Source organism: Lissotriton vulgaris, chromosome 3_1, assembly GCF_964263255.1.
Source record: "Lissotriton vulgaris chromosome 3_1, aLisVul1.2, whole genome shotgun sequence".
NCBI lineage: Eukaryota > Metazoa > Chordata > Amphibia > Caudata > Salamandridae > Lissotriton > Lissotriton vulgaris.
In genome coordinates, this window is record NC_141689.1 from 912,976,865 (window position 1) to 913,001,089 (window position 24,225).

Below are 24,225 nucleotides of genomic sequence, written 5' to 3' on the forward strand. Positions count from 1 at the left end.
AGATCGGCCTATAAGAGCCGCATTCCGTAGGGTCCTTCCCTGGTTTGAGAATGACCGTTATGGCTGCCTCAGTCATGGAGGGAGTCACCACACCCGTGTCGAGGAAGGAATTATAAAGGCGAGTCAAAAGGGGAGCCAGCTACTTACAATACGTTTTATAAAATATAGCCGAAAAAACGTCTGGCCCAGGTGATTTAGCTAACTTCAGCCGCGCGATGGCCGATATAACTTCCTCTATTCGTATCTCCGAGTCCATTGCTTCTGCCGAAACCTGATCGAGGGGTGTGATACCAGACGATGCAAGATACTCCCTTATGCTCTCAGGCGCCGACTCTTCCTTCCTATAGAGCGATTGATAAAAGTGGCGAAAGGTCTCAACAATGGCCGTGATGTGGGCCCTCGCCCGCGGATCCTTGATTGCTTGAATAGCGTGTAATTGTGTACGCCCGCGCAGCCTGTGCACCAGTATCCTACCCCCTTTATCCCTGCATAGGTAGAATCTGTGTCGCAAGCGCAGTAAGGCATGTTCAGCTTTATCGAGGTCAAGGTGCTTGAGCATACGTCTTTTCATCTCCAGTTCTCTCCACACTCTTGGAGCTCCCGTTCTCTTATGGATCACCTCCAAGCCACACACATCCCCCACCAACTCCGCACGTTTCTCTCTGCGCAGCCTAGAATACGTTGCAGCAAGCGCTATAAAATCTCCCCTTACAACTAACTTCAGAGCTTCCCAGATCGAGGTCAGGGGAGTTTCCTCTACCACATTGTCAGGTAGGTAATGAGTGATAGTATCCCGAATCTTCACCACCACAGAGTCGGAGTGCAACATGGAGTCTCGAAGGTGCCAACCGCCAACGGCGGCCGGACACCACTGAATGAAACCACTACAGATATGAGCGCATGATCGGAAAGGGAGCGCGCGTGATGTCCGCAGCTGATAAGTGAGGCAGAAAAGAGGATGTGGCCAGGAAGTGATCGAGGCGCACGTACGTCTTGTGAGCAGCTGAATAGTAGGTGTAATCGCGCTCTTGGGGGTGCTGGACGCGCCATACATCATGCAACCCACCCTCTGAAAGCCACTGTTTTCCTCCTGGCGACCAAGCACCAGTTTGGTTTGACCACTGCTCCGATCAATCCATCCCCTTTCCATCACAAGATTGAAATCCCCACCCACCAGAATCAGTGCATCTGGAGACGCCAGTACCTGCGCAAGGGCTGCACGCAGAAAGGATTCCTGCTGGACATTGGGAGCATAAATAGACCCTATTGTGAATAGTGACTCGCCCCATTGAACCCGTTCTGCCAGGAACCTCCCTCTGATGTCCACTACTTGGGAGAGCACTTCACAATGCATACGGGCACTAAACAGCAGCGCAACCCCAAGCTTCTTATTAGGGCCCGAGGACCAAAGCTGCAGTAGAAAGTGCTTGTCCGTCATGCGCCGGACATCTTTAGAAAGGAGATGCATTTCCTGTAAGAGGCACACATCAGCATCTACATTCTCCAAGAGGGACAGGATTGCAGCACGTTTCACCAGGCTATTTAGCCCTCGGACATTAAGGCTCACCACTTTCAGATCTCTGGCCATCCTACACTAGGAAAAAGAAGAGAGCTAACACCCATTGATGCGCCTAGGCCAACAAAGCACAACAGGAACGAGACAAGCTTTCGATAATCTCTCCCAGTATCACTGGGAATCGGTGCGGAACCCCCAAGACTCCTACCAGGCCCCCCCTGGCTTATGCAGAGCCCCCAAAACCACCCCCAACTTCCCCCCCCTCACTCCCCCCCTCCCCCAGACACGGAAACCCCAAAAACACAGGACCCAACAATACAGGAAAAAGAAGTAAACAATAGTCTGTTAAACAGGCCCCAAGAGCAGGGGAACATGGCGCCAACCAACCCTTTACCCATTTCCTGATACAGGACTCCTCCCCAGAGAAGGACACAAAAATGCTACTCATCCACTTCCTGTGAACAGTCTCCTCCGGCGCCAGCTACAGACAAAGGTAGGGCCTAACCAAAGATCCGTGCCTCATGTGCCCGTTGGAGCATCCGTCACCAGAGCCACAGATGCAACTGCAGCTCCCCTTTCCAGCAAGCTTACTGATAAGTCAGGTTTCGCCGCAGGAGCCAGCTTGCCGACCCTCTGCCATTCCGCTGAGCGCCGCCGTCGTCTATTGGGAGACCCACCGGTTTCAGACGGGGTAGTGGGTCGATCCAATCCTAAAATGTCAAGGGCCGCGTCTAGCAACCGGGCCTGGATAAGCTTGGTCTTCCATTTGAAAATAAGGCTAAATGGGTGGCCCCAGGAATAGGGAACACCCTGCTCCCTCAGGTAGGTAGTAACAGGCTTAAATTCCCTCCGTTTGAACAGGGTAGAGGCCGCAAGGTCCTGAAACAGCATAGGGCGGTGGTCGCAAAATAGGAGGGGGAGTAAGGTCGCGTGCTTTCCTCAGGATCCTTTCTTTCAGCTGAAAATCATACACATATACTAATATGTCAGGAGGTGGGGCCTTGGGCCCCCGCGGCAGACCCACACGATGCACTCGATCCAACTGAATCTCTGGCAGGTCCTCCTCGTTTAAGATATGCAGAAAAAAATCTCCCACATACTCCCTCAAGTCCGATCCCTCGCCTTTCCATGGAACCACCCGAATCCGAACGTTATTTCGCCAGGACCTGTTTTTGAAGTCCTCGGTATGGGCTTGTAGGTCTAAGTTCTGCTCCATTAGGCATATCACGTCTTGCTGAAGCCGATGTATGTCCTCCGCCGTCCCCAAATCATGCTCCTCCAGCGTCGCAACTCGCTCTCCCACAGCGTCCACATCCCGCCGCATCTCTCTCAAATTAGACGCTAGCTGGGAACGTAACTCCGTGATGTCCTCCTTAATAGCAGAAAACAATTCTAGCATGAAGGCTTTAGTTGCTGGTGCATCGTTGTCATCCCGCCGCAGGGACTTGTCAGCAGTCGGCGAGGCAGTCTGTAGAGCCACTTTCTGTGTTCCGTCTTTCGAGGGTTTGTCCTTCTTGAGCCTGGCCGCTGCCATCACGTCACCTGAGGGGGCCCACGAGTAAGGTGCCCAAGCTATGGAGGGAGCACAAGGCAAAGTCCAGTCCCCCTGCTCAGACCCACCGCCACTGAAGATCCACTCATGCAGAAGCCAGATAGGGCTAAGTTGTCTCGTCCCAGGTGCACTGGTGGTAGGCCTCAGCCAGCAACCCACAAACTTCCTCGCGCCTCGAAGGCCAAGCCAGGGACCCCTGAACTCTCATGGCCACCACCTCACAAAGTCCAGATGGGGAAAAGAGGCACACTGCGGCCGCAGCCCCACTACCTCTCAGATGGTCACCCAGGCCAGCGAGGGTCGGCCCAAAGCGCTCTCCGCAGCCGAGTCACCTGGCCCACAGTGATCAAAGTCCAGCACAATCGCTTTTGCACCCCAAGCGGGAAAAGTCTGGATTCTAGGCGGGAAGCGATAATGTTGCTGAGGGTCCACCGCCTCTCCTCCGGGCGCCGCGCAGCGCTGTGATCAGTGCTAGGGGTGGGGAAAGGGCCCTACCGCCAACTCTGGGCTTCTGCCATGCTCCCCGGGCCGCGGGCCCACTGAGATCCCTGGGCCGCAGTTGAGGGATCACGCGACAGTCCAGGCCGCACAGCCCCCCTCTGGGCCAGGGACACCGCTCCTCCCTTCAGTGCTGGCCGGGAGCCGACCTCCGGTGCCGTCCGCTGGTCTGCAGACCGAATCTCAGGCGGCCTGAGGAGTCCCTCTCCCACTCCTCACCTTCAAAGGCTGTATTGGGGCAAAGAAGAGGAAATCAGTGCCTCCGGCGGGTGCCAGTCAGCTCCAGAGCCCGCGCTCGCTTCTCAGCAGTCCTGGTCATCGTTGTCACCTCCGCCACGGGGACCCAGTGGGGCTCCTCTGCCACTCTGCTTGCGACCGTCGCCCCCTCCGCTCCGGGCTAGGGACGCCCAAATGCTACCCCCGGAGTCCCAGCAACGTCCTCTCCGGCCACACCGCCTCTGCAGGGCAGATCGCTCCGCTCTGGGGCTTACAGGCCGCTGCACTCCGCTGACCACGAGGCCCTCCTGACGTGCCGTTCGCCTGGGCCGCACTGTGCCGCACCTCCGTTTCCCAGCTCCGATTTGGAAAATAGGGTCGCTAATCACTGCCGGACAGCTCCACGGCACAGGACACCGTTGTTTCTGGCGAGGATGGGCACCTTTCAGTGAGATACACAAAGCAATAAAACAAGCTGCGCCGGAGGGACTAAGACGCATGTCCTAATTCGCCGGCATCTTGACCACGCCCCTGTCAACTGGTTTTAGAATGGAACCGACCAGACAATAAGCACTGTGTCTCCAAATCAGTTAGGTATACGTACAAAAAATTAAAAAAAAATATCGAAATGCTGAAATAGTGATTTGGAGATATCGTGATGCACAAATATCATGTGCAGAAATATAATTAGAAAGAATATCTATTTTAAGGTGAGTAACATCGATGTTAAAAATATCTCTCTTGTTAATATTGTTTACAAAAATATCATTGTTAATAATATTGTTTTTAAACTATTTTGATACATTTGAGAACATATTTTAATTGTATATGTTATATATTGTTTGTATAGTTGTTGTTAATGTTTTTTAATATAGTTTGTACATTTTTAGTTGTTATTAAACTAAATGTAATAGTTTCTTGTGATTTTTAGTGCTATAGTGTGTTGTGAGGGTTAGAGGGGTACAGGGTGGGAAGTACATAATTTATCATTCATTAATAATATTTTTTTAAATAATATTATTATTTAATTGATCATTATTTTAATTGTGCAATTAATTTCTTAAATTAAGTTACGTTTTAGGTGCGGGTTGTGGGGTTTGTAGGGGTATAGGCTGGGGAGGAAATTAGTTATAATTAATAAATAATTATTTTCTAATAATTATTAATTATTTAATTAATATGTATGTAAATTGGGTATTTAATTTATTTGTAGGTGTAGAGAGTGTGTAGTAAATTAATGATAAAAATAAATAATTCATGTTAATTATTCAAATGAAAATTAATTATGTAAATTGTGTAATTAGGTTAGTTTCAAAGTTATATATTAGGTGCAGGTTGTTGGGTTTGTATGGGGTAGGGGGTGGGAAGTTAATTAAATAGAATCAATGTATGATGAGTTAATTATTATTAATTGCTTAATTGATAATTAATTATGTTAAATATGTAATTAAGATATTTTTTATTTTTAGATTAGGTGCAGGTTGTTAGGTTTGTAGGGATGAAAGGGTCGAGGTTAATTAAATATAATTGTTTTAATATTGGTTAAGTACTATTAATAATTAATTAATAGATCATTAACTATGTAAAATGGGTAATTATTATAATTTGTAAGATTTATTTTAGGTATGTGTTAGGTTTGTAAAGGTACAGGATAGAAAGTTATTTAAGTAATGATAAATGTACAAATAGTTATGTATTAATTAAAACCAAGCTATTTATTAAATGATGTGTTAATTGTGTTATGCTTTTTAATTGTAAATAACATTATATTTGTTGGTTCTTATGATTGTGAGAATATAGTGTGGTATTTTATTTATATTAATATTATGTGTTTTAATTTTAAATATTTAATAAACATTCTAATAAATAAGTCTTTTCAATTTAAACACAATTACATATATTTTTTTATATTTAAATATTTGTATTTCTTGATGTTTAACATAGTTGTTAAAATATTGTATTTGTTCAAGTGAATTATTCTCTCCCTACTGTTACACAAACTGGAGTGAGAATAGTACATTTCACATCACTGCAATCCAAAACTTTTCTTACTGCTGCACTGATTGGAAAAATAATGGTAATTTGTACCCCTCCTGAGTCTAACGCTTTCCCTACCGTTGCACAGACTGGAGTGGGAATATTAAATTCATTAACATTAAACATTATAGTTCCATAGACTCGCCATCATATAGCCATAGAACCCAGCAAAAAACAAATTCAGCAAAAATAGAAGGGGTGAAGGTAAAACATTTACTAATTGCTACCATGTTCATTTAACTTATGGAAATTGTGCCTGTTTGTATTCTCTGTTTGCAATGGAACCCCATATGTTCTCCAAGTCTTAAAGAGCCAACCATGACACATGAAGTTACAGAAAAAGCTACAAACCTTTCCGACGTGACCCGTATCCGTTCATCATTGGAAGAATTGAACCGGTCATCCTTTTCTCGAAAGTATTCTTCAATGCACTGCTCTTCAAAGTCATGTACTTTCTTAAGCTCATCCTCTGTTATGAAAAGCTCTGTTGTATGACACAAACAAGAAGCAATGTTATGTTAAAAAGCGATTGATCTGCCGCAAGCCTGCCAAATACAATACAATTATCAACATGCGTTCTATTCTACACCTAAATGACGAATTCATTTTTCATGGCCTGACATTTTTCTTTTAACCCCTTAAGCGCTGCCGTCGGCCAACGGTCGTCGCGAGCACTACCTTGCCAGTGCTGCGCACGACCGTAGGCCGATGGGCCAGCGCTCGTTATTCGAACGTTCAGCACTGGGTGCTGAATGTTCGACGCAGCAAAGGGGTTAAAATGGATGCACGTTATTACAATCCATTTGTGCCTGTTTGAGTCATTACCGGCTTTGAGCATTTTATTTATTTGACACATTCCAATTTACATTTGAGTACGATGCAGAGAAGCACAAACCACACCATGTACAAGATCATTCCCAGGAGGCACAGTTCTAACTCCTCTAACAGAATGAACACTTCATGGATACTCCTTCAATTGACCTAATAGTAGATAGGAAAAGAGGCAGATGTTGTGCACAGTACTTTAAGGTTGTTGAAATACTAACAATAATTTGTTTGACAGTTGCACCAGTAAAGAAAAGATAGAACTCGAACAGAACATCTCCTTTTTAGGTCGAGGCATGCAGTATTGAGAATGGCCTGGAAGCTCTGTGTAAGCTCCGCCCACTCTCCAACCATCTTTTTTATTGGCTTAGGTCCTAAATGCTGCCTTCCCATTGGTTTTAGCCTTGTTAGTTGCTCCTCCTGACGGGCATGTCGTAATTTGTATCCTTCCATGGCTATTGGCCCCTTTACTTTAAACACTTTTGTTCCCGTGCCTTCCCCTCTCCCCTCCTGCAGTCAATGACTTCTTGCCCCCCCCCCCCCCATTTCTGTTAATGCCTTTTTGCCTGCCGGCACTCCCGTTTCAAACACAATAGGTCTAGCGTAAATGCAAGTCCCATTGCATTCCAAATGATTGTTTTTAAAGTAGTTCATGCAGAGGAGGAGTAGAGAGCTGGCACAGGATGGCAGAGTATGTGTGCAGAAGCATGCGCAGTCATTTAGATTTTAAATGAGTGCAATGCCCGGTCACTAGTTAGATCGTCCGCATGAGCGCCAAAAGGTCACATTCCTCGGGCTCCTTCGGCTGCCATTACAGAGTGGATACGCACTCTGCACGTCCCACATGCTTCAATTAATTTCGAGAGTCTCCAGCGGACAGGTTATTTTCCTGTTTTTCTCTTGCGGCAGCAATGGATGTAAAGCAGAGAGACTAGCAACAGGTGCTTATTTAGAAAAGTGGTGTGCATGACAAACTTTAAAGGAATGGGGCATGGTTTGCTCCTGAAATGAAGATGAGGGGCGCCACAGGCCACTTGCTTGCTGTGTCTTCGTAGGTTTTGTGCACCCGGGAGGTGCCACGTCAGAATTTGGTCGGACCCTTTAGGCTCCGGGGGATGATAATGGATGCAGCTTAGGGTACCATGCTGCCCACTGCCTGGAACTCATCGTCACATCTTCACGTGATCGAGTCCTGCGGCCCAGACTCGAAAGGATGGTTGGAGAAGTCAGTGGATCAGTCCAATGAGGGGCGGTCTACATTGACCATGCCCCTCTCTTGCAGAGCTGGCGCCCCCTACCCGGCAGCAGGAGTGGAGCAGGGCCCCCTGCTGCTGGTGGACGCCTGGCTCGTCCCACTCTTCTTTGGGCTCATCATGCTGGTGGGCCTGTTGGGCAACTCACTTGTGATATATGTGATCTCCAAGCATTGGTAGATGAGGACGGTCACCAACTCTATATAGGTGCGAGAGCTGGGGGTTCCCTTCCCCTGGCCGCAGCTGTCTGTCATGTTCTAAGACACCTGCCTGCTCGGAGAGACCACCCCAAGATCTCATTGACAAACATCGCACTGTGCCTTGAAGCAAGAAATCTCAATTTTCTGATGAAAAATAGTCATATTAGACGATGCTGCGCGGCTTTGCACTGTCATGCCTTTAATCGGGTGTAAATCTATTCCTTTTGTCATGTGGCACATTTTTTAGTTTTAATTTCCACTTGTTGCGATGCATAAAAAGCACACAGTAATTTTAAAGTTTAAGCAGATGCTGCAAACAACAGACCGCAGAATGGATTCGGCCAATGCGATCTTTGACATGTTTGCCCGGTGGCAGAAAGAGATACAACAATTCTAGCTTCATTTCAAAGTGATTTCGTATGCAAACATTTATCAGAGTGGAAATTGGGCTTACGAAAGATGTACGCTTTGATGGTGCGCCGCCGTTTTTAGCGAGGTTATTGTGGCGCACGTGCCAGAAGGCGTGCCAGTGACAGAAGGGCACCGCACTGCCTTGTGTGACAAATGTAGTCGACACAAGCCCCATATTAATGTTCTCAAGTTTGCACTGATGTATTTAAGCAGATTTAAATTATTTTAGATACAAAGGCCTGAAATAAATGGCTAATTAGTTCTTCAAAGAACGCCTACTTAAACGTGTGACAATAAAACCTCTCAAAAAAAGAATATTTTATCCTGGCCTCTGGCACCGAGGCAGGGTTTTATCAAATCAGCGGTTTGTGTGGCAGAGTGCCATTTGAATAGTGTACTGTTCGTAAACTTATGGTCCACTTGACAGCGCTCTTGCTGTAAATAGTGCAGTTTCACTCCAGCTTTTAGAGTGACTATGGGCCATATGTATCATCAAACTAATTTGCATTTCCTAAATAGCGAATTTTAAGGAATCGCTATTTAGGAAATGCAAAATGGTATGTATGAACAAAATAGCATTTATTTTGCGATTCCTTAAGCTTCCTTAATTGCGAATTCGCATTTTGCGAATTCGCAATTAAGGAATATTTTCCAATGCATTCCTATGGGCCAGGAGGCCCATAGGCATGATTTCCAAATAATTCTCAAATTGCGAATTCGCAAATTGCTAATCACAATTTGAGAATTTTTGCAAGGGTGCAGGGGTGTCTCAAGGACACCCTGCTGCACCCCTGTAAATTACATGTGTGTGCATATGGCGCACATACATGCCCAATGGGCATGTATGTGCGTCATATGCCACCCTCACAAATGCACAATTGTGCATATTTACAAGAAATCGCAAATTACCACCAACTACAAGTTGGTGGTAATTTGCGATTCCTTAACCAAAATTCGCTAGCCAAAAATGCTACATACATAGGCCCACATGCATCAATATGGGCTTTTGCGATTTCTAATTTGCGAAAATTCGGGAATCGCACATTAGAAATAGCAAAAGCCTATGCATGATTTTTCTCGCATTTTTTTGCAATTCGGTAAAAATCGCTATTTTTACCGAATCACGAATGCCCATAGGAATGAATGGGAATTGCGAATTCGCAATTTGAAATCGCAATTCATCAAAGCATTTCAAGGGTGGAGAGGGGGGTCCAAGTGACCCCCCCTGCACCCATGAAATGTACTTTTAAGTATAATTTACATACACACATGTCCTAAGGACATGTGTGTATGTAAATTACCAGTTCAAAAAATGCATTTTTGTGCATTTTTAAACAATTTCGCAAATTACCACGAGGTTCAACTTCGTGGTAATTTGCACTTGCAATTTCAAATTTCGCAATTTGAAATCAGATGATGCATAGCATTTCAGAAATCGCAAAATTGCGATTTCTGAAATGCTATCGCAATTTTAGAAATCGCAAAAAAGATGCAATTTCTAAAATAGCATGATGCATCTCAAAAAGCATTTTTGGAATCGCAAACAGCCGATTTTAAGGAATCGCACCGTTTGCGACTCCAAAAATGCTTGATGCATGTGGGCCATAGCATTTAAGGAATCGCAAAATTGCGCTTCCCTAAATGCTATGGCACAATAAGGAATCGCACAAGTTTGCAATTCCTTATTTTGGGAATGTTTCATACATCCCAAAACATGCAAAAAGGCTGTTTGCGATTCGCAAAGGCCGAAATTCTGCAAATTTCGGCCTTTGCGAATCACAAAAGGCTTTATACATGTGGCCCTTAGACAGCAGCCGAATAGAACGGAGATGTGTTACTGCACCGCAAGAAAATCAATACCGGGTTTTTGCTCATGGTAACCTGCTCTTTTCATTTATGTAGATTTATACGAGACAATCTAGAGTTTTATAGATAGGAGCTTAAATATTATTTGTAAATGCAATTTAGGTGCAGCATTTCATTGTTAAAGCCCAACGAAGGCACTCAACAACTTACAAAAATTACTATTCACTTACACCTAAGCATTTTCTTTTGCCTATGTTGAACAAAGATTGGTCATATAAATCACCATTCAAGTAATATATGATTGGACACACATATTGTATACTCGGCGCTTCGAAGTTGATTCTTAGCGGTATAGACTGTTTGATAAAAACACTATAAATACAATAAATATAGTATACTCCATGTAACCTTGGGCGTTGTAGGAGAAGGGAAATCCTTTAAAGTGTAAGATACTTCCCAGACATAATTTTGTGAATTGTTGAGAATTGCAAACTTGTAAACTTACACAAAAGTAGATATTTTAGCACCCAGGCTAATGTACTGCATAGCAAAATACATATAAGGTCCCAAAGCTGAGACCGATTGCATTTCAAATGCTTGTTGTACTTGCTCTTTCAGCAAGAGAAGTAAAGATCTATCTATATTTCTGTATTATAGGAGATGGCTGGGATTAATAAGCAGTAATTCTTTAATGTATCTGTGGGGACTGTAGTTCAATGATTTTGCTTAACACTGAAAATTGACATTTATTAAGAAAAAGAATGATTAACATAGGTTTACTTTAGTTAACATTAACAGGCTGCATAATTCCACATTATGAAAAGTGAATTTTAAAAGTAGTGCATGAGTATTGTTTCCATTTGCTTTGCTTTTCAGAAAATCATTGTTATTCTGCTGCAGTTATGGTCTGTCTCAGTGGCTGTAGGACTGAAGTAACATTTTCCATATTTTTCTGGTACATAGTGGTGTCTTTTTAAAACTTTACAAGGTTATGAGCCAAATCTCCATTGCAATGTTCAGACTTCAGAACAGTTCATCGTATTAAGTTGCATTTCTTATGCTTCTGGCCAAATAAATTGGACAGAAATGTTTCTTTTAGCTGTTATACTAGAGAGGGCTTGTGATCTGTGGTCCTTTTGTATTAGGGCTTGTTATTATTAATTTGAGTATTGCCATATGTGGTGTGATTACCTAATTTCTTAAACACAAATTATATTATTGCATTTATGAAGGTGTTTGGCCTCTGGTTCTAACTAACTATTTATGTTCTATAATTATTCATTTGACATTTAATTGCATCTGTAGACTGAGAAATGAAAGAACCCTCGTTGTGTTCATTTTTCAGTAATGGTCTTGACTGATTGTTTAAGAACGCCTTTCTTGCGAATTGACCCTCCTTAATGTTAATTGAGTTATAGCGTCAATAAAACCAAACTGACACTGCTTGCTGTTTAGCATGAGTACAGGCTTTTTACAATGAGCTGTACTTTAGCTGGGCTATTTGAAAAAGACTGGGATGGAGTACTTTACGACATGAGCTATATGGTAGGATGCAAATGGATCCATCACATATCTTGGTTTTGCTAGAATAGTGCTTCTGTGTGTTTACATGGATGGTAACCTGGAAATTTGGTGCAATTGCTGTAGGCGAATCCTTTTTATGCAAATAACTGCTAAGCCATCTTCAAACAGAAGCCCAAAGGCATTTATGTAGTACTCCTTCTTTGTCTGGAGTGATACTTCTGGTTGCAGATCGACTAGAGATGCCGGTGACTGATGTGTATAGTTTAGATCTTGTATAAAGACTCTTTATCAAGGTGGTTTCAGTCTTAGTGGACTGAGGGTCGCCTCTTATGATCCATCTGCCCTTATGCTAAGTTCTACTATTCCTCTCTTTATTCTTGACCACAAAGAGGGTTAGCAAGCAGCAGGTGAATGGAGCTAAAGAACTGATCTCTGGAGATTATTTACAAATTTTGCCTGGTCAAATAGAGAAGGAGCCACGAGTTTTTGTCAGACGTTCTTTGCCATTTCCACTGTTTGCTAACAGCCAGAGAATGTGTTTTTTGAAAGAGGAAGAACTGTTTGGCTAACCTCAATGTTATTCCCAATTCCAGTGCTCTCTGTCCCAACCAGGCCAAAGAAAGGATGTTTGCATCTGGGGATGCTACGTTTATTGTTAGTTTTCAAATATATGATGTGCGCGCGAGCACACACACAAACACACCCTCTCTCTTCTCTCTCTCTTTCTCTCTCTCTGAGGGCATCCTGCACTGCTCCAGCACATGATATATATCTGTGGAAAAGTGTGCAGTGCTTTTGCCTGTGCCCTTACTGCTCTTAATATTCTGTCTATGTGAATGAATCTTATACTGCTGTCTCTGTTTCTGAGGGGTCTGGGACTCTACATGACAATGTTGTATTTGTTATTTGAATGCAGAAACCTTACACTGCTGCTGTGCATGCTATCTGTGTGTGAGCCTGTATTCTCAAGTGTGTGTGTGAGTGTGTATGTGTGTAAGCATGCACTGATGCTGCCTGCGTCATTACTGTTCTTTGCCACTGAGAAAAGCTTGCACGTTTGCTGCACTAGTGCTAGTGAAGCTTGGTAAAAGATATTCTCACGCGGCAATAAACAAACAGATTGTCAAGTTTAATATATTGTCATTCTAGTTGCAGTGCTGAAAGAGCTGAAAGGCACTGATCTGAAGAAAGAACTATTCATGCAGATTGCATTGCATTAGTAGAGGAGTTGGTAGAGAAGTTACAGTGTTGTTTAATTCAAAAGCAACCATGGAATTGGAGAATGATTTTTGAAAGAAAATGGGTTATTAGATGAGAGCGGGTGGAAGTCCCACTCAAGCAACAACCACAATTCTTGTCAGGGTGAAATGAAAAAGTCACTAAATTAACAGTTGCTTAACCCTCTGGTAGCTTGTGTGAGGAACTGGGTTATTGGTATTGGTTGAGGGGGTGAAAACTGTTCTGAAGCAACAATTACAATACTTGTTAGGGTGAACCTCAAAAGTCACTAATTTAACTGATTAACCCTCTGGTAGCTTGGCACAAAAGCAATCAGGCTTAACTTAGAGGAAACGTCTAAGGTATTTATGCAGCACCCAAACAGTAATTAAGTAAAAACACAACACAAGAAAGAAATTCCACACCAATGTACAAAGATGGAGTATAATCTATGTTAGAAATAACACTAGTTGGCAGAGGTAGGTACCTTTGTCCAAATAGGGACCCTTGCTTCTAGTCAGGGTAAGGACTATACACTCTTTAGACAACCCCTGCTCACTCCCTTGGTAGCTTGGCACAAGCAGACAGGTTTATCCCAAAGTCAATGTGTAAAATATATGTACCAACACTCACAGTAACACAGTGAAAGCACCACAAAGGGACACTACACCAGTTTAGAAAAATAAAGTATCTTTACCAAAGTGACAAAAATCCAACACACACAGTTAAAACTATGACTTTCAAAAGGTTTCAAGAATTTGTACCATAGAAAACTATGGATGTGTGACTTTTAACCAGAGTACCTGTAGATGTGTCAAAGTTCCAAAAGCCAAACAGCTGTACAGTCGTAAAACAAAGAGATGCGACACTCCTGAGACCATGGGGAGGCGATGCGACAGTTCTGCGACATGCAGAGGACGAGTTGCGTTGAATCCGGTCTGTATGGGGAGTAATGCGTTGATCCTTCATGACGGTTTGCAGGTGATGTCTCTGGAAAGCGTTTCCCACAGGTATGATGCGCGGAAATCGGGGATGCGTCAGCGATCGATGCAGCAGCGTCGTGCGGCGCTGTGTCTGTCCACTTCAGCCGCGACCCCTTGATGCGTCGATTCTTGCAGTAGCGACAGATGTGGTGGTTTCTGCAGCGGGCTGGCGATGCCTGGAAATTCTTCTAGCGCTATGGAGATGTGTCGGGAAAACAGCCGCAAGAAAAGCGATGCGTTGATATCTGTAGTTCTTTGGGTCTCTTCATTCTTCCTGCTCCCCAGACACACAGCAAGGGCAGTACTTCTACTCAGTCTCTCCAGTTCTTCTCCTTGGCAAAGGCTCCTCTTAAATTCCAAGAATGGTCTAAAGTCTGGGGTTTTGGGTCTGATAGTTATACCCCAAAATGCCTTTGTTCTCTTTGTGCAAGGTTCAAACCAGTGAGAGCTTTGGCTCCAGACACACCACCACAGTCGGTGTAGCCAGCATTGTGCAAGACAAGCACAGCTCTATTCAAGTACAGGTGTTACTCCTCCCACCATTCCAAATGCAGATCAGGCATATTTAGCCTAGTGCTGACTAATCCAGACTCCAGACAGAATCTAGAAGTCAGACCTCTGCTCATGAAGCCCTCAGCAGATCCCAGGGACCTCAAGAACTACCGACCCATCTCCCTCCTCCCGTTCGCGGTCAAAGTCACTGAGAAGACCGTCTATGCCCAGCTGACAAGATTCATTGAAGAAAACATCATCCATGACCCCTCCCAATCCGGATTTCACAGCAAGCACAGAGACCGCTCCACTCGCCGCCATAGACGCAATCCGCATGCTCCTCGACCAAGGTCACACCGCGGCCCTGAACCTACTTGACCTCTCTGCAGCGTTTGACACCGTCTCTCACCGTCTCTCACCGCACACTCCCCGCCAGACTCTGCGACGCCGGAATACAGGGACACCCCTCGACTGGATCCGCTCCTTCCTCACCGGCAGAACCAAAAGAATCAGACTGCCACCTTTCCTCTCCGAACCATCGGAAATCAACTGCGGAGTGCCCCACCCTCTTCAACATCTACATGGCCCCCGTGCCTGAACGTGCACTTGTGTAACGTAACCGGAACTCATGTAAAGCGCTCCAATACCTTCAGGTAGAGTTCGCACTATATAAATCTGCAAAAAAACACTGTGCCAGCCTGCCGCAAGCGCTCCTCCTGAGCAGCCCTGCATGCTTATCACATAATCTCTCCATGCCTGAATGCACCCTTATGTAATGTAACCGGAGCTCACGTAAAGCGATCCAATACCTTCAGGCACAGTTCGCGCAATAGAAATCTACATAAAATAAAAACACTGTGCCAGCCTGCCTCAAGCGCTCCTCCCCAGCAGCCCTGCCTGCCGATCACATAATCTCCCCGTGCCTGAACGCGCCCTTGTGTAACGTAACCGGAGCTCAAGTAAAGTGCTCCAATACCTTCAGGTAGAGTTTGCGCTATAAAAATCTGCATTAAAAAAAAGCACAGTGCCAGCCTTCCTCAAGCGCTCTTCCCCTGCAGACCTACCTGCCGATCACATAATCTCCCTGGGCCTCATTTATGAGAAATGACGCATCGCTGCGTGAAAGCAGCGATGCGTCACTTCTCAGTGTGCACTCCTTGCGTCATTCCTGATGCGTCATATTTAATGTATGACGCATAATGTCGCAAGGAGTTACAGATATGTCAGTATTTCTGACGTATCTGTAAGCGCAAGAGTGACGCATTGCTGGAGTGTGTCACAAAAGTGACACAACTCCAGCAATGCGTCCTTTCACATGGGGCAAGCCCGATGTGAAAGGGCCTGCGTCAGTCTTACGCCTGCTGTGAGGCAGGCGCAAGATTTTGACGCAACGGCTTCCTAAAAGTGACGCAGTGAAATCTCATAGATTTCACTGCGTCACTTCTACAACCCTTCCTTGCGTCAATACGCCTCCCTTGCATACATTATACCTGACGCAGGTATAATGTGGCGCAGGGGTTTACAAAGTGACGCATCTACCTAGATGCATCACTTTGTAAATATGGCGCAACATGGCGCATTTTTTACGCCACTGGTGCGTCACAAAAAGTGACGCACTGGCGGCGTAAAAGTGACGCACGGCCTCATAAATGAGGCCCCCTGTGCCTGAATGTGCCCTTGTGTAACGTAACCGGAGCTCATGTAAAGCGCTCCAATACCTTCAGGTAGAGTTCGCACTATAGAAATCTGCTTTAAAAAAAAAACCACTGTGCCAGCCTGCTCAAGTGCTCCTCCCGAGCAGCCCTGCCTGCTGATCACATAATCTCCCCATGCCTGCATGTGCCCTTGTGTAACGTAACCGGAGCTCATGTAAAGCGCTCCAATACATTCAGGTAGAGTTCACGCTATAGAAATCTGCATTAAAAAAAACACTGTGCCAGCCTGCCTGAAGCGCTCCTCCCGAGCAGCCCTGCCTGCCGCGTCACCTGACCTCAGAGAGGGGGGCCGGCTGCGTGTCTGCTGCTGTGGACGAGGATCACACGCCAACAACCACCCTATGGGGGGGGAATCGGCACTTATAAACATCAGTGCAGCTGAAAAAATATGTGTGTCTGTAAACGATCTCAAGAAGTTTACACTCGATCAACATCACATGCTTGGTTAAACAAGTCACATTAAATAGGAACTGAACACATGCACCTCCTACTTCCCCAGCTCCTTCTTACACAATGTACTGCCTTCGCCCATCCCACCCCTCCTCCACAGTCCTTCATTCACCTACTCATCCTACTAAGAAATATACACTTAACGCCACTACCTCTACCACCCGCTGCCATTTCACATGAAGCCCTGAGCCCCGAGTTTTACTCCCCTTCCCCTCTGCAAGCACAATAGGAGCCAAACCTCTGACTGCAACTTCCACCTTTGCTGTCCGGGCTCGGACCCATGCCAGGTCCAGCGCATCGCCATGCATGGAGGAAAGCTCCTCTGCCCAGGACCACTCCATGTGCTCCGCGGAGCACAGTCCTGCACAAGTACACTGCACCTCCAGCCGGTCGCGGGCAGGCAGACAGGCTCTGCACACACACACGGTTGGCCTACCTCATAAGAACAAGTGTGCGTACATATCACCAAGTTATAACAATAATCAGCACACACTTTTTTCTAACTTTAACACAGAGCACAGTGTCCTATAAGCGGGCACTGTGCTCAGTGTTCAAGTAAAAAAAAAAAAAAAAAACACAGCGCGATGTCCCTGAAGTGGAAGTCACAAAAACCAAAATAAATAAGCAAGAGGCAGACTTTTGGCGCGCATGCATACGATGTATAGCATTGCACGCATGCAAGAGTCTAGGTCAGGCAAAATAGAGTGCAAATGCAGCCAGTCAATCAGAGGGGCAAAAAAGCATTTACAAATACAATAGAACTCGTATTTACGCGAGTCCTATTGCATTGTAAATAATTCTGCTGTCGTCCAAGAAGGCAGGGACAGGAGTGGGTAGGGGGGGTTGTGGTGGGCAGAGAATGATGGACTACGGGAGGGAACGGGGAGGCAGGGGAACAAACAGTTTTAAAAGTAAAGGGGCTGATAGCTATGAAAGGAGAAAAATGATGACATGGCCGTCAGGAGGCGGGATTAAGTTGAGGAAAACGAATGAGATAGGTGGAAAGTGGGCAGAGCTTCCCCCACTGCACGGTATACAGCATCTCTCAACGAGACAGCGCAAGTGCTGCCTAGGCGAGACCTAAAAAATAGGAGGAAGAAGTAAAAAGTTTGGGGCTAACCCTGCAAAAAGGGCCTTTCCAACACAAACCCCTTCCAGCCTAAAGCCAGGGTAGATCAATCCATATCTCTCAGGGCTTCCCTGCTTGGGGCGATAGAACATGGAACCTGGCCTGCACAGCAGGTGTCTATTCCCGTTCTACGTCTTCCTGACCCTAGTTGAATCCCTCTATCCATTCTCTCAGGGCCCACTAAGCTGACCCATGGGGAACCCTTCTCCTCAACCTCTGGACCCCATCTGTGCAGCGCCTAAACTTACTTTGCTCACAGATGTGTCCCAACAGGCAGACAGCACCAACATGGCCAACACAGTGGTGTGACCCAGTCCACACCCAGGGTGTGACTCCTGTCCCCCTCCCAGGAGCAACTTTGTCCACCAGGACAGCCAGCCACAGTGGCCGCTGACAGTTGTCAGTGATTAGAGCCAGGCCTCATGCCCTTCAGGCCTCTGTAACCTCTGTGGCGACAGAGAGTGGGGTACAGTAGCCCCAGGTGCCTGGCACCTTTTCTCTACTCTACTCTCCCTCCTGCCAAGTCAGGTATGGCATCCTGACACTGGCCCACCAGCCCAGGGTCTGTACCCTACGACTGGACAGGAGACTGGGATGGGCTCTCCCACACCCGGTCCTCCTCCCTGGGGCTCTGCACCCTCCCACCTGGAGCGGTACCCCAGAAGACAACTTGGTGGGGGAACCATTAGCAGTTGCCCCTTAATCCAGGTCAGGGGGACAACCTGAACCTGGCCCTCCAACCCAGGGTCTGTATCCTTAGGCTGGACCAGTACCTGGCACCCCAGGACTTCCGGGGGAGTACACCAACACCCCCAAGGGAAACACACTCCACATGAATGGTAAGAGAGCCTGCCTGGGCAGGTCTCAAGCCCCCTGTCCACTTGACAGAGCATGAAGATCCCCCAGGCCAGAAGTGGCCTCACCAGGGTCAGTCCTGTGGTGCTCTGACCTCATAGCTGGCAACCCCTTACCCACTGGTCCTCCCCCTCACCCTTTTCTCTGGACTCATGCACCCTCCCCCTGGAGCGGTGCTGCCAGACCCCAGACCTGGTGGAATGCTTGCTACAAGAGCCCCCCCTAGTCCACCTGACACTTTGGGATCCCCCTCAGGAAATGGCCTCCCGGTACAAAGTAGACCTCTGCCTGGTGTTCACTTATGGAACCAACCAGGCCCTGGGACTGTGTTTCCGGTACCTTGGGACACAGCCCACTTCCCCTCCTTCTCCTCTGATACAGGACGTGGGACACTACATCCCTCCCACTACACTGGGACCTTGGCTACCACAAACCTCTCCTAACTCACTAGGGTTGGGGAAAACCTGAGCCACCCTCTTCAGGATCACTCCCAAAAGCTTCTTCAGACCCTCTGGAATCCACCAAAAGGTCTGCCTCCAGTGCAAGCTCACTGGAATCAGAGAAATCACACTCCACCTGGTGTTGGCTTAGCTCTGGAAAACAGGGACTTAAAATATGTTCTCCAATTGAATCACACAGCCCCCACAGTTGTTAACCAAGCTACCCTTTGCCCCACCATCAAGTGCCTCACACAAGTACCCCACACCACTCTCCTGAGATTGGCAAGACAGTGTCTGACTGTCTCTGTCACTCAACCCACACTCTTCTGGGTGGTCTCCACACTCACACATCAGGACTCCTACCATGGGGGAACCCCACTCCTTGCACAACTCTCATCTTCAGTCAGTAGTGTCCCTCCCACCACCAGGAATATGACTCCCTGTGTCAGTTCCCCAATCCACCTCAGGGACACTACACACAACTGGGGCTACCTCATAACCCTGAACCCCTTGGTGTATGTCAACCCCCTCCTTCAAGTAAGGCGCCACATCTCTGGGTGTGTGTACTTCTCACTCAGTACTAGGCACTACATTTATGCTGCCACCATTTGAGCTGGACTCCACTTCCAATCCAGCCAAGCTCACTTCATGAGCTGCACACATTACCTTTTCAGCTAAGAAACTCATGGCCTCAAACCTCTCGAGCTCCACATCTAGCTCCATCAATCTTAATTCATGTGCCAAGGTCAATTTTATTTCTTCCAGAAATAAATCTACTTGCTCTCCTCTGCCATCTTTGCTCTCTCTACGGCAGCTTTTTGGTTCTCCATTTCCTAACTCATGAGCCCTAACCCTTTGGTTTTTCTACAACTCCTCTGGGGAAAACTTCTAGCGGAATGGTTGCTGCCAGCCCTGGAGTGTGCTCTTCCCACAGGCAGATCCTGTGATCTGAAAGCATCCCTTTGAGCATCCTCATCCACCTCTGCACCATCCATCTCCCCAGCACCTTTGGCCTCCCACCAGGCCCTTAATGCCTTCTGTAGCTCCTCCTTTCTGGAGCTGCTCTTCATGGGACATTCAAAATCTTTGCAAAATTGCTTGAGCTGATCTACTCTGTAGGTATGCAAAACCTCAATATCAAACACAAATTCTGCCATCTCACTTGCTGGTTTACCCTTCTGAGACATGATGCGTGGATACTTTAAGGGTCCCTCAAAAATAGAACCAAAAACAAAACACAGTATGTGGTTGCATAGTAGTCTGCACTAAACTAGTGATGTATACCAATCACTGTGTGTCAAGTACAAATACAGGTTTAAAATGTCATTGCTGACCACCAATGTTAGAAACAGGGGTCTCTAATTGGCAATGGTAGGTACTTTTGTACAAATAGGGACCCTTGCGTCTAGTCAGGGTAAGGGGGATACACTCTTTAGATAACCCCTACTCACCCCCTAGGTAGCTTGCACGAGCTGACAGACTTATCCCAAAGGAAATGTGTAAAGTATTTGTACCAAAACACACAGTAATACAGTGATAACACCACCAATGGTCACCACACCAGTTTAGAAAAAGAAAGTATCTTTATCTAAATTAAACAAGACCAAAACTACAAAAATCCAACATACACAGTTAAAAAATATGAGTTTCAAATGGTTTTAAGAATTTGTACCATAAAAAACTATGGGGGCGTGATTTTTCGTCAAAGTTCCAAAAGCCAAACAGCCGCACAGTCAGAAAACAAAGAGATGCAACACTCCTGAGACCTTAGGGAGGCGAAGTGACAGTTCTGTGACATGCAGAGGCCGAATTGCATCGAATCCGGTCTGTATGTGGAGTGATGCATCGATCCTTCATGACGGTTCCGGTTCGCAGGTGATGTGCCAGGAAAGTGTGTTGCAGAGGTATGAAGCATGGAAATCTGGGGATGCGTCGGCGATCGATGTGGGGGCAGCGAACAGTGCTGCGTCAGTCCCCTTCAGCCGCGGCCCCTCGATATGCCGATTCTTGCAGCAGCAACAGACTCTGAGCAGCGATGCGTGGAAATTCTTCTTGCGCCGTGGAGACGTGTCAGGAAAGCAGACGCAAGAAAATCGATGCATCAATAGCAGTAGTTCTTTTAGTCTCTTCTTTCTTCCATCTCCCATACAGCAGCAACAACCTTCAAAGGCCCAAAAATGACACAGGCACCTCTTGGCAGGTCAGAACTCACAGCACCAGAGTTCAGGGGAGCTGGGGAGAAGTCTTTGTGTCCTGAGACTTCAGAACAGGAGACTAGCTCACTTCAGGCACCTGGAGATCTCCTCCAAGCATGGGACATAGCACACAGCAAAGTCCTTCTCCTTTCCTTTGCAGAAACAGCAACTGTAGGCCAACCCCAGAAACACAGGCAGTACTTCTCAGTTTCACCAGCTCTTCTCCTTGGCAAAGGTTCCTCTTGAATTCCAGGAATGACCTAGGGTCTGGGGGTTTGGGTCTGATACTTTTACCCCAAAATGTATTTGTTCTCTCTGTGGAAGGGGCTCTGACCCCAGTTCAAACCAGTTCTGGAGGCACTCTGCAAGTGCACAACAACATCCATTGTCAGTGTGAGCCTTGGCTCCGGACACACAACAGGGGCGGAGTCAGCATTGTGCAAGGCAGGCACAGCCATATTCAGGTATTGGTGCTACTCCTCCCACCACTCCAAATGCAGGTCCGGACTATTTAGCCTAGTGCTGACCCATCCAGACTCCTGGGGCCACAGCACCTCCCCAGCCCCTGCCACTCCAAAGCCAGACAGTCAATTCACAAGCAGGCAGAGGCACACAGGACGGTTGAGCAAGAAAGGAGTCACTTTCTAAAAAGTTGCATTTTCAAACACACAATTTAAAAAACATCTTTACATAAAAAATTGTGTTATTAAATCCTGAGTACAGGGATACTAAACTCAATTTTTCCATCTTATCCCTATGGGAAGTATGCTTGTAAAATGTTACAAAGCATTCCCCATTCTGTCCTATGGGGCTAGATAGCCTTTCTATAGTGAAAAACGAAATTGGCAGTATTTCACTATCAGGACATGTTACACACACCAGTACATGTGCTACCTTTCACATACACTGCACCCTACCCAGGGGGGTACCTTTGGCCTACCATATGGGTGCCCTATATGTAAAAAAAAGGTGCATGCGGGTGCACTTGCCAAGTCAACATAGCAGTTAACAAACGGTCCCCAAAATCCACAAAGACATCAATAACCCTCCTTATAGACTGATTGTCACGACTATAGGATCTGCAACGGAACACATATCTAAATACATTGATCAAGTGCTATGTCCATATGTCTCTAAAATTCCATCTTATATTATAGACACCAAGGATATTATTTCAAAAACAGAAGGCCTCAGTTTTAACAAGCAAGCTGACACATTAGTATCCTTGGACATTGAATCCCTGTATAGCAACATCCCTCAGCTTGAGGCTATTACAGCGGTGGAATGGTTCTTCCTCACTTACAACATAGAGTGCAATGTTTCATTCATTGTTGACCTACTGACGATTGTACTCGATGAAAATACTTTTCGAGTTTAATGGGGACCTTTTTAAACAAGTATAGGGTGTAAGTATGGGGCATCTTGTGCCCTCACAATAGCCAACATCTATATGGCATTTTTTGAGCACCAATTTATCTACAATGAAGTAGCCCCATTTTTCGAGTCAATACATGAATAGTCCAGGTATATCGATGATATACTGTTTATATAGAAGGATGACCACATAAAACTTCAGGAGTTCATACAATGGATTAACCTTTGTGATGTAAATTTGCGGTTCACTGCCAACATTGGCAATGGGCGAATTGAATTTCTAGATATAGAAATCAAAGAAGTTGAATCTACTCTTCAAGTGGATCTCTATACCAAACCCACAGCTAGAAATACGTTATTACACTTCTCTAGCTACCACCCGAAATGCCAATGTGAGAGCATACCCATGGGGTAATTTCTACACGTTCGGCGTAATTGCACAAACTTACATGATTTTGACAAAAGAGGCATCACTATGAAACAAAAATTCATAGATCGAGGGTACCCCAAAAGATTGGTAAGAGAGGCCTACAAAAGGGCCAGATTCTATGATCGGGACCATTTACTTAGAACCAATACTAAGAAAGACTCTCCCCAACTGGTATGAGTGACAAGACACTCGCCATTGAATTAAAAAATTCGACACACGATTAATGCCCAATGGCATATTCTTAACATCAATTCGGAACCAGAAAAGAAACTTCCATGTCCCATGTTTGCCCACAAGCGTAATAAGAACCTCAAAGATTTAATAGTTCACTCAAGAATGCACACTAAACCTCCATTTGTACAATAGACTTTGGGTGGAAGTATATACATATATGTTTAGGCAATCTTTTATCCTCTTTTTTTTGGCTAGTCTTTTCCATTATAAAGTGAATGTGGGAAACTGTCACGATTTTTGTATCCATAGGCCTCTACCTTTTTGTGTATCAAATGTAATTATAACACAATAGTGACACTTCTACTGTTAATGTATCTGATCATCATATATGTATTATTATCCTTTACAGAGCACAAGTTTCAGAGGTGAAACTCCTGATGAAGACAGTGTTTCTGTCGAAACGCGTTTTGAGTCAGCCTTGCACCCGTTTCAACAAAAAGACCTAACAATTTATCATTTATATATTGTGTATCATCTACATCATATCATCTGTGAAAGTCAACTCCATCATTAAAGTTTGTATGTGTGCAGTATATATGGTATTGAATGTAAGCGGTAAGAATGTTGTGCGCCTGTGAAAGTCTCTGTAGCAAATGTTTGTCAATTTTTTTCCAATGTAAATATATGTTTTTATGATACATCTAGTAATCAGATAATATTATTGCACTAATAAATATTTTGTATTTTCCTAAAAGAAACTTGTTTTGAGTGTCACTATTGTGCTTCCCCTAATTATGCCATAGGGGTTTGTTAAGTTTGAAGTAGCCCTAGAATGTTTACATGAAAGTTAACAAACTGCGCAGGCATTGCAGTGGTAGGCCTGAGACACTTTGCAGGGCTACTCATGTGGGTGGCACAATCAGTGCTGCAAG

General features: G+C 45.5%; 1 protein-coding gene across 1 annotated transcript in view; it reads right to left on the minus strand.

The window, feature by feature from the left end:
- Positions 1 to 24,225, minus strand: part of TRPM3 (transient receptor potential cation channel subfamily M member 3) — a 979,327-nt gene that overhangs the window by 16,492 nt on the left and 938,610 nt on the right. The window contains exon 25 of the mRNA XM_086963586.1: positions 6,171 to 6,303. Within this exon, the coding sequence (XP_086819712.1) occupies positions 6,171 to 6,303 (133 nt within the window). The remainder of the gene's footprint in view (positions 1 to 6,170; positions 6,304 to 24,225) is intronic.